Source organism: Eptesicus fuscus, chromosome 24 (assembly GCF_027574615.1).
Source record: "Eptesicus fuscus isolate TK198812 chromosome 24, DD_ASM_mEF_20220401, whole genome shotgun sequence".
Taxonomy (NCBI): domain Eukaryota; kingdom Metazoa; phylum Chordata; class Mammalia; order Chiroptera; family Vespertilionidae; genus Eptesicus; species Eptesicus fuscus.
In genome coordinates this window covers 1,088,352-1,103,283 of record NC_072496.1, presented here as the reverse complement: position 1 = coordinate 1,103,283, position 14,932 = coordinate 1,088,352, and the positions used below count along the sequence as shown (strand labels likewise).

Genomic DNA, 14,932 nt, shown 5'->3' with positions numbered 1-14,932 from the left:
GCGAGGGGCCCCTCGCGGCTCCGTACGGTGGTCCCTGCCGCCTCCCTGCGGCTGGAGGAATCCTCCCTGGGGAAGTCTGGGGGGGGGGCTCCCCTCTCCCTGCACCCCGCGGAAGGAAGCGCCGAGGCTGCGGCCCAGGAGCGGCCCGGGCAGGATTGTTCCGGGCAGGACTGCTCCCCTGCTCCTCCCTCTGACTCAAGTCCCAACAAGCAGCCTGGCTCCCCGGGGGCCGGCCGCCCGGGAGGAGGGGCCACGGAGGCCGGGCTGTGGCCAGGCAGTGGCGGCACCAGCGTGGGGACCGCAGGAGCCCAGAGCCAGGTCCGAGGCAGCGGCAGGAGGCCGCCCCGTGGCTGGGGAGACCCCAGGGGACATGCGAGGCCGCTGGGCCCCCTGACCTGGGACGGGGGCTGCGTCCCGGCTCCGGGACTCACTCGCTGAAGCAGGTGAGGGCGGGACGAGGTGGAGCGGGTCCTGGGGGCCTGGGAGTGGCCCGGGCAGTGGCCAGTACCACCGTCCCCTCCCCCCACGGTCTGCGGCCTGCGGCTGGCCGGGCCCAGGGGCGCTGGGGGCCCTGGGGGGCCCCGGTGAGGAGCTGTCCCTGTGGCTGTGAGCCCTCAGTTTCCACAGGAGGAGGGGCACGCCGACGGGAGGCCCGGGACCTGCTTCCGGGCACAGGGAGAAGGGAGGCCCCCCAGGGGCTGGGTCTGAGGGGTGTAGGGGGACCCTGTTCGGCCGGGCAGGCGGGCGGACTGCTGCTTAGGCCCGGGGCAGGCTGAGGGTCCGAGGGCCGGGCCGTTCCTGTGTGGGGAGGAGGTGGGGTTCCCGGAACTGCTTTCCCTAAAAGCAGAGCCCGAAGCTCCAGGCGCCGGCCCTGCTGGGGGAGGGGGCCCCGGGGCTCCAGGGCTCTGTCCGAGGGGCCAGGGTCAGACCCCGTCTCCTCGGCTCCCCCGCCCCTGGGGGAAAGGAGGCCCCGAGGGGCTGGGCGGCCGGCCCAGGAGGGCGCAGACTCGAACCTGGGCCCCGATCTACGGGCCTGGGCGGCCGCTGGCCCCACAGGGAGCCCTCCGTGGGCTCAGCATCCGACTGGGACCACCAAGGCCAGCGCCGCCCCCTTGACCCCGCGACTGGCGAGAGGCCTGCCTCCCCCCCATCCTGGGACGGGGAACCCCAGGCCCCCCCCCCCCCCCCGCCCCCGGGCGGCACAACTTCCCAGGCAGCTCCTTCCTGGTTAATCATTCATGAGCAGGTGTGACGAGTGAATGGCTCCTCGCACCTGACCTGACCCTCCCGGCCCCCAGCTGGTGCAGACCTCCTGGCCTGGGCGGGGAGTGTGTGGGGTTGCCCACCTGCCCCTCTGCCCCCTGTGCCCCGTCCTGCTCTCTGGGAGGATGCACGGGGCGGAGGGGGCCCCCTCCAGTGTCCCCAGAACGTGGGCACCCTCTGACCGGGGGCAGGTTTGCAAAGACCTCACGCTTCCTTCTCTCGGAACCTGCCTCCCGCGCCCGGGACAGCCGAGTGCCCAGCGCGGGGCACACGGTTCCGGTTGTAGCTCCCCGTGCACTGGGGTGAGCCCTGGTGTGTGTGTGGGTCCCCCAAAGCTCTCAGCTCCTCCGCCTCCACAGGCAGAGAGGTGCCCTGAGGAGGGGAGTCCCTGCCCCTCGCTCTGCCCCGCTCTGTGCTGGCTTTCTTCCCTGGGGGCTGGTGGAGGGTCCCCCTGCGTCCCCCCCCACGTCCCTGCCCTGGGGGCTGGTGGAGGGGGCCCCTCCCCCGTGTCCCTGCCGGGGGAGGCAGGATAAGCTCCAGACAGAAACTCCCAGGGTCCAGGCTGTGTTGTTGCTCAACAGCTGACTCAGTGTGGAGGTGGCCGGCTCCCGCGGGCCGCCCCGCCCCGCCCCGCCCCCCGCAGCCCAGCCAGCGGCCAGCTGTGCCCTGACCAGGGCTGTGGGTTCGAGGAGGAGGAGGGGGGGCGGGAACAGGTGTTGCTTTGCTGACTGGAGCCAGCTGGGCCGACACTCCGCGGGGACAGCCCCCGGCCACCCTGTGCTCCCAGCCCCAGGGAGGCAGAGGCGGGCGGGCAATCGTCCTGTCTCCGGCGGCTGCCACGCCACGCCGCGCCACGCCACGCCGCGCTCCTGGGGCTCCCCGGCCCCCCTCGAGGGGCCTCCCAGGCATGGTAGGCGGCCCGGGAGTTGGTCCCCGGGGCACTGGGACACGCTCCGCACCTGCCTGGACGGACACCTGGTCGGAGGGCAGGCAGGTGGGCGTGGGGGCAGCGGGATGGGCCTGCGCGTTATTCCACTCCTTTTTACGTTTTAAAAACATGTTTATTGATCTCAGAGAGGAAGGGAGAGGAAGAGAGGGAAACACCCATGAGGAGAGAGAGTCATGGACCGGCTGCCTCCCGCACGCCCCACACTGGGGATCGAGCCTGCAACCCAGGCCTGTGCCCTGACCGGGAACGAACCCTGACCTCCTGGGTCCTAGGTCGACGCTCATCCACGGAGCCACGCCGGCCAGGCATCCGGGACCCGGGTCCGCGGTTCCGTGGCCCCCACGCTGCCCATCCCCTTGGGCGAGAGAGAGGACTCGGGAAGGAGGCGGCAGGGGCTGGGTGTGCTGGGGCTGGGTGTGCCGGGGGGACCCACAGAGCTTCTCTCATGCACCCTCCCCTCCCCGTGCTGAGACATCCCCCTGCCCCCCCCACTCCTCCCCGCCACGCCCCCGTCCTCGAGGCTAATTCCTGAGCCCCGTTTGGGACCTGGGGGTTCACCTAGCTTTTCCGTGACGTCTCTTAAAAGCTGGGATCCGCCAGGCCGCCTGCAGGTCCCGGCCCAGGCGGGGAGCGGCGTCGCGCGCCCCGGGAAGCCGCCATGGAGAGTAAGGATGAGGTCAGCGACACGGACAGCGGCGTCATCCTGCAGTCCGGTGAGCCGGCGGCCGGGTGGGGATGCTCTGGGCTGTGGGTGAGGGGGGCCTCCGCTGGGGTGGGTGCTGGGAGCGCCCGACAGGGTTTCTTTTCTCCTTTTTAAAAAGATATTGTTACTGATGTCAGAGAGGAAGGGAGAGGGAGAGAGAGAAACATCCCTGATGAGAGGGAATCATGGACCGGCTGCCTCCTGCACGCCCCCGACTGGGGATGGAGCCCACATCCAGGCCATGTGCCCTGACCGGGAATCGAACCCTGACCTCCTGGTTCCTAGGTCGACGCTCAGCCACGGAGCCATGTGGGCCGGGCCGGGCTTGGTCTGGAGCCTGGAACTACCTGGAACCGGCACCTCCAACGCTGGTGCCAATAACACCCGGTGAAAACCCGCCCTGGCTGCCGGAGAGGCCCTGTGTCCTGGGGGCCTAGGCAGAGAGCGGGCGAGAGAGAGAGAAGAGGTGCACACGCGTGTGCACCCCTGCGCACGTGTGTGCACGCATGTGCACACACCTGTACACGCGTATGCGCGGCCCGGTTCCCCGCGGGGGGCCCGGACGATCTGACCGGGCCTTCCCTGAGCGCGAGCCCCCCGCCCGCAGGCCCCGACAGCCCGGTGTCGCCGCTGAAGGAGCTGAAGGAGGTGAAGGAGCTGACGCAGCTGACGCACGCCGTTCTCCGGCAGCAGCGGGCCCTGGAGCAGCGCCTGGAGGCCTGCCTGGAGGAGCTGCGGCGGCTCTGCCTGCGGGAGGCGGTGAGAGCGCCCCACCCCCTCCTGGGCTCCCCCCCTGGAGCCGCATTTTGGGAGATTGGGGCAGAGGGAAGGGGGAGTGTTAGCAGTCAGACGGGGGCGGGGGGGGGGGGTATGGTGCCTGGCATCCTGGGTGCAGGCACTCTCGGTCCCGGGGGGGGGGTGGGCAGGGCTGCGGGGGGGTTGGGGGGACCCAGCAGACAGAGGGGGCAGCTCAGAGAGGCGAGCGAGGAGGCTTGAAGGGGGTCAGAGGGCGGGGCAGTGAGACCTCGGAGAAGGGCTTGGGGGACTGGGGGGCTGGGGGCGCAGAGCCGGCGGGACAGGCTCCTCTGGGTCGGCCCCGGGCCGGGCCGGGCAAGTGGAGGGGGCCTGGCTCGACCGCGCTTCCCCCGCAGGAGCTGACGGGCGTCCTGCCCGCCGAGTACCCCCTCAAACCCGGGGAGACGGCCCCCAAGATCCGCCGCAGGATCGGGGCGGCGTATAAGCTGGACGCGCAGGCCCTGCACGGAGAGGTGAGGAGTCTGGGCGCAGTCGTGGGTCCCCGAAGCTGGGTCCCCGAGCCCGGGCCTCTCCCACCTGGAGGAGGAAGAGGAGGAGGCTGGGTCCGGGGTGCCTCCCCCGGCGCCGGGCCGCCTCCACCCATCCCGCCCAGGGGGTGCTGGCTCCCCGTGGACAGGCACCCACGAAGGTGTGGCCCCGGTGGCGTGGGAGGGGTGCCCCCGGGAAGCAGGACAGCGGGGCGCCCCGGGGAGGGCCTGGGTTTGGTCTCTGTGGGCAGGAGACCAGTTAAGAGGGAACCACTGGCCCAGGGAGGGGCCGGGCCGCCTGTTCAGACCGGTCGCTGGGCCCTCGGAAGCTGGGGGCGTGGCCCGGGCCCTCCCCGGAGCCCTTCCCCCCTTCCCCGGGTGTGAGTGGTGGCATTCCGCGGCTCCGCCCTCCCCTCCTCCCCCCACCTCCAGGCTCACCTGCCCAACCCTTTGGGGTCAGGAGGGAAAGTGCCCCACTTCCCTTGGAACCCCGCCCAGCTCGGCCTGCTGGTGGGTGGGTCCCGGGCCTGCCTTTCAGGCCGACGGCTTAGCGCCTGGGCACCTCCCGGCCCTCCACCCTCTGCCCCACATGGCAGGCCGGGGCCGGGATCCAGGGTCCTGACGTACACTGTGCGCAAGCAGCAGAGGGGCCTGGGGGAGCACCTGGAGGCCTGCCTGGAGGAGGAGGACTATCCTCTGTGACTCCAGGGACCTTGGGTCTCCTGTGTCCCGGCTCACACCCCCCCCCACCCCGGCAGGACCCCCTGAGCAGCCTGGAGTGGGAGCTGGCCCTGCAGTGCAGGTCTCGGAGGCCTGCCTGGAGGAGGAGGACTGTCCTCTGTGACTCCAGGGACCTTGGGTTCCTGTGTCCCGGCTCACCCCCCCCCCACCCACCCCGGCAGGACCCCCTGAGCAGCCTGGAGCGGGAGCTGGCCCTGCAGTGCAGATCTCGGAGGCCTGCCTGGAGGAGGAGGACTGTCCTCTGTGACTCCAGGCCTCCCCCCGCACCCCCAGGCCTCCTGTGTCCCGGCTCACCCTTCCTCCCCCCGCAGGACCCCCTGAGCAGCCTGGAGCAGGAGCTGGCCCTGCAGCTGCAGATCGCCGAGGCCTCGCGGCGCCTGAGCCGGGAGGAGAAGCTGAGCCGCCACGCCCGGCGGCAGCGCAAGCACGCGGTGCTGCGGGAGGAGGAGAAGCTGCGGGCGCTGGAGCGCTGCCTGGGCGAGCAGCGGCGCCACCGGGGCTCCCTGCCCGCCGCCGTCCTGCCGCTGGGCCGAGGTGCGTCCGGGTCCTGGGCCGTGGCCCCCCGTGAGCTGCTGCGGGGGGTGGGGGGGGGCCGTGTGCACCCCGTGCTGACCCTCTGCCACCCCCCACGCCTCAGCGAGACCCTGTCCCCCAGCTCCTTAGAGAGTGTCCCCCTCCTTCCTTCCGCATCCGTCTCGATCCCCGCCCCCCGCCATCCCCCGGCAGACGCGCCTGCGGGTGCCCGTCCACCCCGCGCCCTCCAGGCCGCCGGGCGAGGCCTTACCTGCCAGGCCCTGTGAGGGAGGCCGCCCAGGGCCGCTCACCGGAGGGATTTGGGGCTGATTCGGGGCTGAGGCTGCTCTGCCCCCCGTCCCTTAAGTTTCTAGAACCCCCTGGCCAGCTGCAGCCCTGCCCTTGTCCAGTCGAGTCCCCGAACCCCATGGCCCCGGGGCCAGAGGCTGTGGGCCCCCTGGCCAGTGACGGGGCCCGGGACCGGCCACCGGTGATGCCGGTGAGCCCACCGGGTCACCTTCCTCAGGGGCCACTGTGCTTCCCGACCCAAACCCAGCGGGTGGGGTCCAACACGCAGCACCCCTAGCAAGGGCTCCATGCCCGTGGCGGCCCGGCCCAGGCCTCCCAGGGGTTCCAGACCTCCCGGGTGAGGGGATGGAGGAGGGGCTGGCGGGGGCCCTGGGGCGGAACTGGATTCTGGGCTGGGATAATTGTCCGAGGCTCCCATCCCCCCGAGGCTCCAACCCCTGCCCGCGGCCCCTCCGGTGGGGACCTCTCGTAAAGCCGGAAGCTCTTCCTGATCCCCTAGTTCCTTCCTGATCCCCTAGTTCGTGGCCGGTGCCTCAGGCGATCACAGTGCAGGCCCCGCAGTCCCCGAATACCCCCCCCCCCAGTTCCCCCCACATCACCCCCATGTCGGCTCTGGTTTAGGGTAGCAAGGCTGTGAGCAGACACCTCCCCGGGCCCCTCCAGCAGCCAGGAGGCCGAGGGAGGAGGCTGACCCGTGACACGCAGACGGTCAGTTTTTGTACGAGAGCGGAGGCGGGGTCCAGGATTCAACAAGAGGGCGTCTCCTCCACGGGATCCCCAAGCCGAGGCCCAAGGCCGGCCGAGGGGGTGTGGCCTTTAAGACGGCTCCTTGCCTGTCCCTCCTCCCGCCAGGGAACCCGGCTCCAGAGAGCCCTGGCTTTTTTCTTTTTTAAAAAAAATATGTTTTTATTGATTTCCGAGAGGAAGGGAGAGAGGGAGAAAGAGAGAAACATCCATGATGAGAGAGCATCACGGATCGGCTGCCTCCTGCACGCCCCCCACTGGGGATGGAGCCCGCAACCCGGGCCTGTGCCCTTGACCGGGAATCGAACCCGGGACCCTTGAGTCCCCAGGTCAACGCTCTATCCACTGAGCAACACCGGCCAGGGCAGCCCTGGCTTTTTGTTTTTGACAGATGGGGAAACTGAGGCCCGGGGCGTTGAAAGGGCTCGTGTAAGGTAGCAGCACGAACGGCAGAGCCGGAGTGAACGTCGGTCCCGTGTCCTAGCTCCTAAACTGGTTTTCTTTCTGACCTCCAAGAAATAGATCCGCCGAGGGACCCGGCGGGAAGGGGGCAGGGGCAGGGGCAGGCCCGGCGGCCCCGGCTGTGGATGGGTGTTGACTGGGTCCCTCACCCCCATCTCGTCTCTCGCCTCTGTTCTCCCAGAACTCAGCGTCTCCGACGACAGCTCGCTGTCCGATGGGCTGCTTCTGGAGGAAGGTGAGGGGGGCCGTGGGGGGACGCAGGTCAGACAAGACGGGGGCTCCGGCCCAGCCCAGGGGCGAGGCCTTTGGGGGGGGGCAGCTTGGAGCAGCTGGGGAGGCGGCTGCCCCTCTATCCGACGCTGGTGGCTCTGCCCCAGCCCCCGCTCAGGGAGATGGCCGTCCCTTTCCGATCTGGACGCTCGGTCGTTTTGACAGGAAACGGGGGGGGGGGGGTCAGCTCCCGCCCGGTCCCAGGCCTCCCCGCCTCTGTCCTGCACCTTTTTTCTTTTTTTTAAATATGCATTTTATTGATTTTTTTTTTTTTTACAGAGAGGAAGGGAGAGGGAGAGAGAGTTAGAAACATCGATGAGAGAGAAACATCGATCAGCTGCCTCCTGCACACCCCCTACTGGGGATGTGCCCACAACCAAGGTCCATGCCCTTGACCGGAATCGAACCCGGGACCCTTCAGTCCGCTCCATCCACTGAGCCACACCGGTCAGGGCTCTTTTTTCCTTTTTAAATATATTTTTATTGATTTCAGGGAGGAATGGAGAGGGAGAAGGAGAGAAACATCCACGATGAGAGAGAATCACGGATCGGCTGCCTCCTGCACGCCCCACACTGGGGATCGAGCCCACAACCCGGGCCTGTGCCCTGACCGGGAATCGAACCCTGACCCTCTGGTTCCTAGGCCGAGGCTCAACCCCTGAGCCATGCCGGCCGGGCCGGGGCCTTTATTTCAATGTGCACCTGTCAGAGCCAAAGAGCCCTCTGGCCAGTCACTGCTCACAGGGAGCAGGGCGCAGGGAGCAGGGCGCAGGGAGGAGGGAGCAGGGCGCAGGGAGCAGGGCGCAGGGTGCAGGGAGCAGGGAGGAGGGTGCAGGGCGCAGGGTGCAGGGAGCAGGGAGCAGGGAGCAGGGAGGAGGGCACAGGGCGCAGGGAGGAGGGAGGAGGGCGCAGGGAGCAGGGCGCAGGGAGCAGGGCGCAGGGAGGAGGGAGCAGGGCGCAGGGCGCAGGGAGGAGGGTGCAGGGCGCAGGGAGGAGGGAGGAAGGTGCAGGGCGCAGGGAGCAGGGAGGAGGGAGGAGGGCGCAGGGTGCAGGGCGCAGGGAGCAGGGAGCAGGGCGCAGGGAGCAGGGAGGAGGGAGCAGGGAGCAGGCAGCAGGGAGCAGGGAGGAGGGAGCAGGGCGCAGGGAGCAGGGCGCAGGGAGGAGGGAGCAGGGCGCAGGGAGCAGGGCGCAGGGTGCAGGGAGCAGGGAGGAGGGTGCAGGGCGCAGGGTGCAGGGAGCAGGGAGGAGGGAGCAGGGCGCAGGGTGCAGGGTGCAGGGCGCAGGGCGCAGGGAGCAGGGCGCAGGGCGCAGGGAGCAGGGAGCAGGGCGCAGGGAGGAGGGCACAGGGCGCAGGGAGGAGGGAGGAGGGCGCAGGGAGCAGGGTGCAGGGCGCAGGGAGCAGGGCGCAGGGAGGAGGGAGCAGGGCGCAGGGCGCAGGGAGGAGGGTGCAGGGCGCAGGGAGGAGGGAGGAAGGTGCAGGGCGCAGGGAGCAGGGAGGAGGGAGGAGGGCGCAGGGTGCAGGGAGCAGGGAGCAGGAAGCAGGGAGCAGCGAGCAGGGAGGAGGGAGCAGGGAGGAGGGAGCAGGGAGGAGGGAGCAGGGAGCAGGGAGGAGGGAGCAGGGAGCAGGGAGCAGGGAGCAGGGCGCAGGGAGCAGGGTGCAGGGAGCAGGGAGCAGGGAGCAGGGCGCAGGGAGCAGGGCGCAGGGAGCAGGGAGCAGGGCGCAGGGTGCAGGGAGCAGGGCGCAGGGAGCAGGGAGCAGGGAGCAGGGAGCAGGGCGCAGGGCGCAGGGTGCAGGGAGCAGGGCGCAGGGAGCAGGGAGCAGGGAGCAGGGCGCAGGGAGCAGGGAGCAGGGCGCAGGGTGCAGGGAGCAGGGAGCAGGGAGCAGGGAGCAGGGTGCAGGGTGCAGGGCGCAGGGCGCAGGGAGCAGGGAGGAGGGAGGAGGAAGTCCTAGATTAGGAGCCTGCTTCCAGGCCCCAAGGATGCCGGGGGTCAAGGTGAGCGAGGTGTGCGGTCCTGCCCGGGGAGTGCCCGAGTCAATAAGGAAGCGGCACGCGGGCACGGCGGGAGCGAGAAAAGCAGGCACACGGGCGGGCGGTGCGCTCAGACGCAGGAGCAAAGGTGGAGCCGTGTGAGCCCAGGAGAGTCCGTCGGGGGCGGGGGAGGGGGAGGGGCTTGAAGGAGGCGGGAGTAAAACGGGGCTGGGAGGGAGAGATTCGGTCCCAAAGGAGAAGTCATTTAAGAAAAAAAAAATTTTTTTAAATTGATTTCAGAGAGGAAGGGAGAGGGAGAGAGAGAGAAACCTCCGTGATGAGAGGGAATCATCGATCGGCTGCCTCCTGCACGCCCCCCACTGGGGATCGAGCCCGTAAATCAGACATGTGCCCTGACCGGGAATCGAACCCAGGACCCTTCCGTCCACGGGCCAACGCTCTTGTCTACGGAGCTGAACCAATGAGGGCGAGAATAAGTCCTTTTATAAAAAATAAATAAAAATACATTTTTATTGATTTCAGAGAGGAAGGGAGAGGGAGAGGGAAGAGAGAAACATCAATGAGGAGAGAGAATCATGGATCGGCTGCCTCTTGCACACACACACCTCCTAGTGGGGATTGAACCTGCAACCTGGGCACGTGCCCTTGGCCGGAATCGAACCCGGGACCCTTCAGTCTGCAGGCCGACGCTCTATCCACTGGGCCACACCGGCCGGGGCCAGAAGTCATTTTAATATATATATATATTTTATTGAATTTTTACAGAGAGGAAGGGAGAGGGAGAGTTGGAAACATCGATGAGAGAGAAACATCGATCAGCTGCCTCCTGCACGCCTCCTACTGGGGATGTGCCCGCAACCAAGGTCCATGCCCTTGACCGGAATCAAACCCGGGACCCTTCAGTCCGCAGGCCGACGCGCTATCCACTGGGCCACACCGGCCGGGGCCAGAAGTCATTTTTGAATGGCTGGGCCCAGAGCGATGGCCTGGCCGCCGTGGGAGGCAGGGCTGGCTCCGCGGTGGCTGCCTTCACCGGGGTCCTTTCTCCTGCAGAGGAGGCCCAGGCGCCCCAGCCCGCCCCGGCGTCCGAGCCCCCGAGCCCCGAGGGGCTGCCGCCCGCCGGCCCTGAGCCGGGGGCCGTGGACCCGGCGCCCATCCAGAACGGCCCCTGGAAGGAGACCAGCCTGGACGAGCCCTACGAGAAGCCCGGCAAGACCTCCGACCCCAGCAGCGCGTCCAGGTGAGGGCCGGCGGGTGCCGGTGGGATTCGGGGCCCCGCCCCTGAGAGCGCCCGCCGGCCCCGAGATCCCCGCCCTGACCCGTCTTCGATCTTTCCGCAGCAGCCCGGCCTCCACGCCTCAGGACGGGCCCGGCACCTCCGGCCTGTGGCCCCCGGAGCCCCCCTCCTACCACGGGGTCCCCGTCCGCGGCGTCCCCGGGCCGCGGCAGGGCAGGGCCAGCGCCCCCACCACCCCCACCGCCCCCAACACGCAGGGCAGGCGAGGCCAGGCGCAGTCTCTGAGGTGAAGGACGGGACCCACAGGCGGGAGCTCGCGTGGTAGGGCGGTGGGTCCTGGACACGCGGGGCACGGGGTGGCGTGTGGCCAGTGACTTCGGAAGAGGCTGAGCCGCGGCCGGAAGCCACGGGCGAGGCGTCTGCGAGGCCTCTTATTTTATTTATTTATTTTTATTATTATTTTTAAAAATATATTTTATTGATTTTTTTACTGAGAGGAAGGGAGAGGGGAGAGAGTTAGAAACATCGATGAGAGAGAAACATCGATCAGCTGCCTCCTGCACACCCCCCACTGGGGATGTGCCCACAACCAAGGTCCATGCCCTTCACCGGAATCGAACCCAGGACCCTTGAGTCCGAAGGCCGACGGCTCTATCCACTGAGCCAATCTGGTTAGGGCTTATTTATTTTATTTTTAAATATTTTTATTGATTTCAGAGAGAGAGAGAGAGAGAGAGAAACATCATGATGAGAGAGAATCACGGACCGGCCGCCTCCTGCACGCCCCCCACTGGGGATCGAGCCCACAACCCGGGCCTGTGCCCTGACCGGGAATCGAACCGTGACCTCCTGGTTCACAGGTCAACGCTCAACCCCTGAGCCATGCCGGCCGGCCGGGTATGAACGGCGTCTTTTTGGGGGGATCTGAGCCAGGACCGGCCCAGCCTGGCCTCTGTGCCCCCCGCCCCCCCAGACTCAGACGTCTGCCTTCCTCCCCCCAGAATGGACTCCTTCCGGGCGGGACCCCGCCGCCGCCCCACACACTACACGGTGACCGTGCCCAGCTCCTGCTGGCCCCCGAGCGGCCCCCCGCGGCCGCCCCCCGCCCCCCACTCCTGCTCCGAGGACAGCGGCTCCGACGGCTCCAGCGTGTCGCACGCCACCTCCCCCGGCAGCAGCAGCCCCGACGTCTACGCGCTGAGGCCGCCGTCCCCGCCCGGGACGCCGGGCCACCGCGGGGGCTGGGGCCCGGCCGCCCCCCGCCCGGCGCTGCTGCTGGCCCCCGGGCCCTTCCCGGCCGGCCGCTACGTGCTGGTGGCCGAGGGCCGCCTGCCGCCCGGCGGCGAGCTGGACCCGGCGGCCCGCGAGGAGGAGGGGGCGCTGGCCCTGCGGCTCCAGCAGCTGCAGCAGCTGCAGCAGCACCTGCGCCCCCGCGGCCGCCTGGCGCGCGCCCCCTCCCTCAAGGACAGCCCCGCGGGCCGCGCCCTGTGCCGGGCGGCCGTCACCCAGGAGCTGCAGTCCTGGCACGAGCGTGTCCGCCTGCGCGGCGCCCGCCCCCAGTCGCTGGACCGCCAGGGCGCCTTCCGCGTCCGCAGCCTGCCCCCCGGGCGGGCCCTGGGGCCCCGGACACAGGTGAGGGGGGACTTGGGTGAGGGGGGGACTCGGGTGAGGGGGGACACGGGTGAGGGGGGACACGGGTGAGGGGGGACTCGGGTCGGCCGGGCCTCCAGCTAGAGAAGGCGCTAGGTCAGCAGGTCCAAGAGCAGAGTGACAGACACCAGCAGCCCCGTCCCCCCAGGCCCGGCGGATGGCCCTCCCTCCTGCCCCCCCTCTGCCTGCTGCCCCCCCCCCCCCCGTCCTGGCGGCACCTCCCCCGGTCCTGGGCCGTGCCCTCTGCTCCTCCCTCCTGCGAGCTCGGACCTGTCCTGGCCCAGGCCCGGCCCATCCCAACCTGTCAGACCGGGAGGGTGGTGAGACGTCAGCCCAGGAAAGGCGGGCAGGAGGTCAGGGCGCCTGGCACGCCCCAAAGACGGCGGCTGGGGTGGAACGTGGGCGAAGGACGGTCCCCGGGGAGGACATGGCCGCCTGGGTGGGCCGGGGCCGCCGGCCACAGGATCTTTTTTTTTTTTTTTATATCCTCCCCCGAGGATATTTTCCCATTGATTTTTTTATTTTATTTATTTATTTGTGTTTTTAAAATATATTTTATTGATTTTTTACAGAGAGGAAGGGAGAGGGATAGAGAGTTAGAAACATCGATGAGAGAGAAACATCCATCAGCTGCCTCCTGCACGCCCCCCACTGGGGATGTGCCCGCAACCAAGGTACATGCCCTTGACCGGAATCGAACCCGGGACCCTTCCGTCCACAGGCCGACGCTCTATCCACTGAGCCACACCGGCCAGGGCTCCCATTGATTTTTAGAGAGAGGGGAAGAGAGAGGGCGAGACAGAGAGAAACATGGATGTGAGAGAGACACATCGATCAGCTGCCTCCTGCACGCGCCCCGACCGGGGCGGAGCCTGCACCCGAGGTCCAGGCCCTGGACCGGAATCGAACCCGGGACCCTTCGGTCTGCAGGCCGACGCTCTAGCCACCGAGCCGACCCGGCCGGGGCCGCCAGGAGGACCCTGAGGACAGGGCGGTGCCCTGGGCACGCTGCCAGGACCCTGCCGCCCTCGGCTCACCCTCCGCCCCGTTCCTTCCGCCCGGCAGGTGCCCGCCGTGTGCGTGCTGCGCCGGTCGCCCGAGGGGGCCCCCGTGCAAGTGTTCGTGCCTGAGAACGGGGAGATCATCAGCCAGGTGTAGCGCCCGGGGGTGCCCTGCGCCGCCGCCGCCGCCGCCGCCGCCGCCGCCGCCGCCGCGGGCCCAGCCCGCCCTGTGCCTTCCGCGGCTCCCGCCCCATCGCAGGTCGATGCCCTGGAGCCGAGACGTTCATTTTCACGCCCGTGTTTCGTTCAGGCGTCCTGAGGGGTCCTGTGGCCGCTGGTCCTCAGCTCCCTGTCGGGGGGCCACGCTCGAGGCCTCCGACGGGCCGGCGGCTGGACCTGGGCCCCGCCCCTGTGCCCCATGGCGCTCTCCTTATGTGAGACGAGAGGCGGGACAGAGGCAGACGGGGCGGGGGGCCCCCTGGGGTCCCCGATGCTCGCCCTCTGAGTCCGAGGACGGCCCCGGAGAACGGCGGGGCCCCCCTGGCCCCTGTGGCTGGTGGACACCTCCCCTCCCCCGTCCCCCAGCTCTCTGGGTGCCGCGGGGTGCCGGGCTGGGGATCCCCCCCTACAATGTGCTCTGTGATGCACGCACCAAGGGAGGGTCGAGGACTGTCTGCCTGACCCCCCGAGCCCCATGCAGGGCCCCCCCCACCCCCCGTCACTGTCCGCCCTCGGGGCCCATGGGCGCCAGCATCTCCTACCTCTGACGGAGCCCCGAGCGCGAGGCTCGGCCTGGGACCGCCTTCTCGGGGCATCGTCGCCCTCAACCCCAAAACCGCACAAATCAGTCCGGGAGGCACCCCCTCCGTGGCGTGGCCTCAGGCTGGGGGGGGTCCCGACTCCCACGCCCCACGTCGCCCCGATCCAGCTCCGAGATGGACTTCCTTGCCGTGGGCGAGCCCTTAGTCACAGGCGGGGGGCGTCACCTCCTGAAGGGAAGGAGGGTCCCAGCCGCCCAGGCGTGGGCCGGCCGGGGGGCTGCTGGGCTGAGACCCTCGGGGGGCCGCTGGGGGTGAGACCCAGGTGGGGGTCCCGCTTCAAGGAGACTGGGCAGAGCCCCAAGCCGAGGCTTAGAGCTGCCCCCTGGGGGTGGGGGTGGGGGGCCCTGGTTCTGATGTCGCCCACACAGACCCTCCCCGTCCGCACCCCCTGGGCTCGGTCAGCAGCGGCTGCCGATCCATCCAAGGCTCCAGGAAGGGGGTGCCTGACCCGCAAGAGGCCCCGGTCTCCCAGCTGGACAGAGAGCCCAGGGGGCCGGTCCGAGGAGCCGGGGGCAGGGCGGCCCCTGCATGTCCGATGTCCCCCTTTGGATGCTGTTCTTGTCCGTCCGTCTCTGAGCCCCTGTCCCCGGCCTGGCCATCTCCCTTCCCCTCTCTCCCCCTCCCCCTCTCCGTGTCCCGGGGGCCGCAGAGCCAGGAGCCGGCCGAGCGCCCCGCCCGCCCTCCCTCCCGCACACACCCCAGCGTCCTTGCTGTTAACTTATTGGTCCCGTGCCCTGCCGGCTGCGCCCTCGGCGGTGGGGCCGCGCCTGTGTGGATTCAGTGCCAAATTCTCCAATAAAGTCTGGTTTCTCCCGTGATCAGCTGAGCTGGTTGGCTAACGGGTGTGTGTGTGTGTTTTTTTTTAAAGAAATACATTTTCATTCATTTCAGAGAGGGAGAGGGAGAAACATCCATGAGGAGAGAGAACCATCGACCGGCTGCCTCCTGCACGCCCCACGCTGGGGATCGAGCCCAGAACCCGGGCCTGTGCCCTG

At 69.0% G+C, this 14,932-nt stretch overlaps 1 protein-coding gene across 1 annotated transcript; it reads left to right on the top strand.

The window, feature by feature from the left end:
• Positions 1 to 291: 291 nt before the first annotated feature.
• On the top strand, positions 292 to 13,828 carry INAVA (innate immunity activator). The gene is made up of 10 exons (XM_054712895.1): positions 292 to 443; positions 2,799 to 2,925; positions 3,523 to 3,674; positions 4,067 to 4,183; positions 5,251 to 5,473; positions 7,149 to 7,202; positions 10,282 to 10,468; positions 10,569 to 10,751; positions 11,467 to 12,097; positions 13,181 to 13,828. Exons 2-10 carry the CDS (start codon positions 2,871 to 2,873, stop codon positions 13,271 to 13,273), a joined length of 1,695 nt encoding a protein of 564 aa, XP_054568870.1. The 5' UTR covers positions 292 to 443; positions 2,799 to 2,870; the 3' UTR covers positions 13,274 to 13,828.
• The last annotated feature ends 1,104 nt before the right edge of the window (positions 13,829 to 14,932 follow it).

Excerpts from the sequence above, each read along its gene's own strand:
- INAVA (XM_054712895.1), top strand. The coding sequence starts at position 2,871 with ATGGAGAGTAAGGATGAGGTCAGCGACACGGACAGCGGCGTCATCCTG. Across the intron at positions 3,675-4,066 it reads GGCTCTGCCTGCGGGAGGCG|GAGCTGACGGGCGTCCTGCC; the intron begins GTGAGAGCGCCC and ends CTTCCCCCGCAG. Across the intron at positions 12,098-13,180 it reads CCCTGGGGCCCCGGACACAG|GTGCCCGCCGTGTGCGTGCT; the intron begins GTGAGGGGGGAC and ends TCCGCCCGGCAG.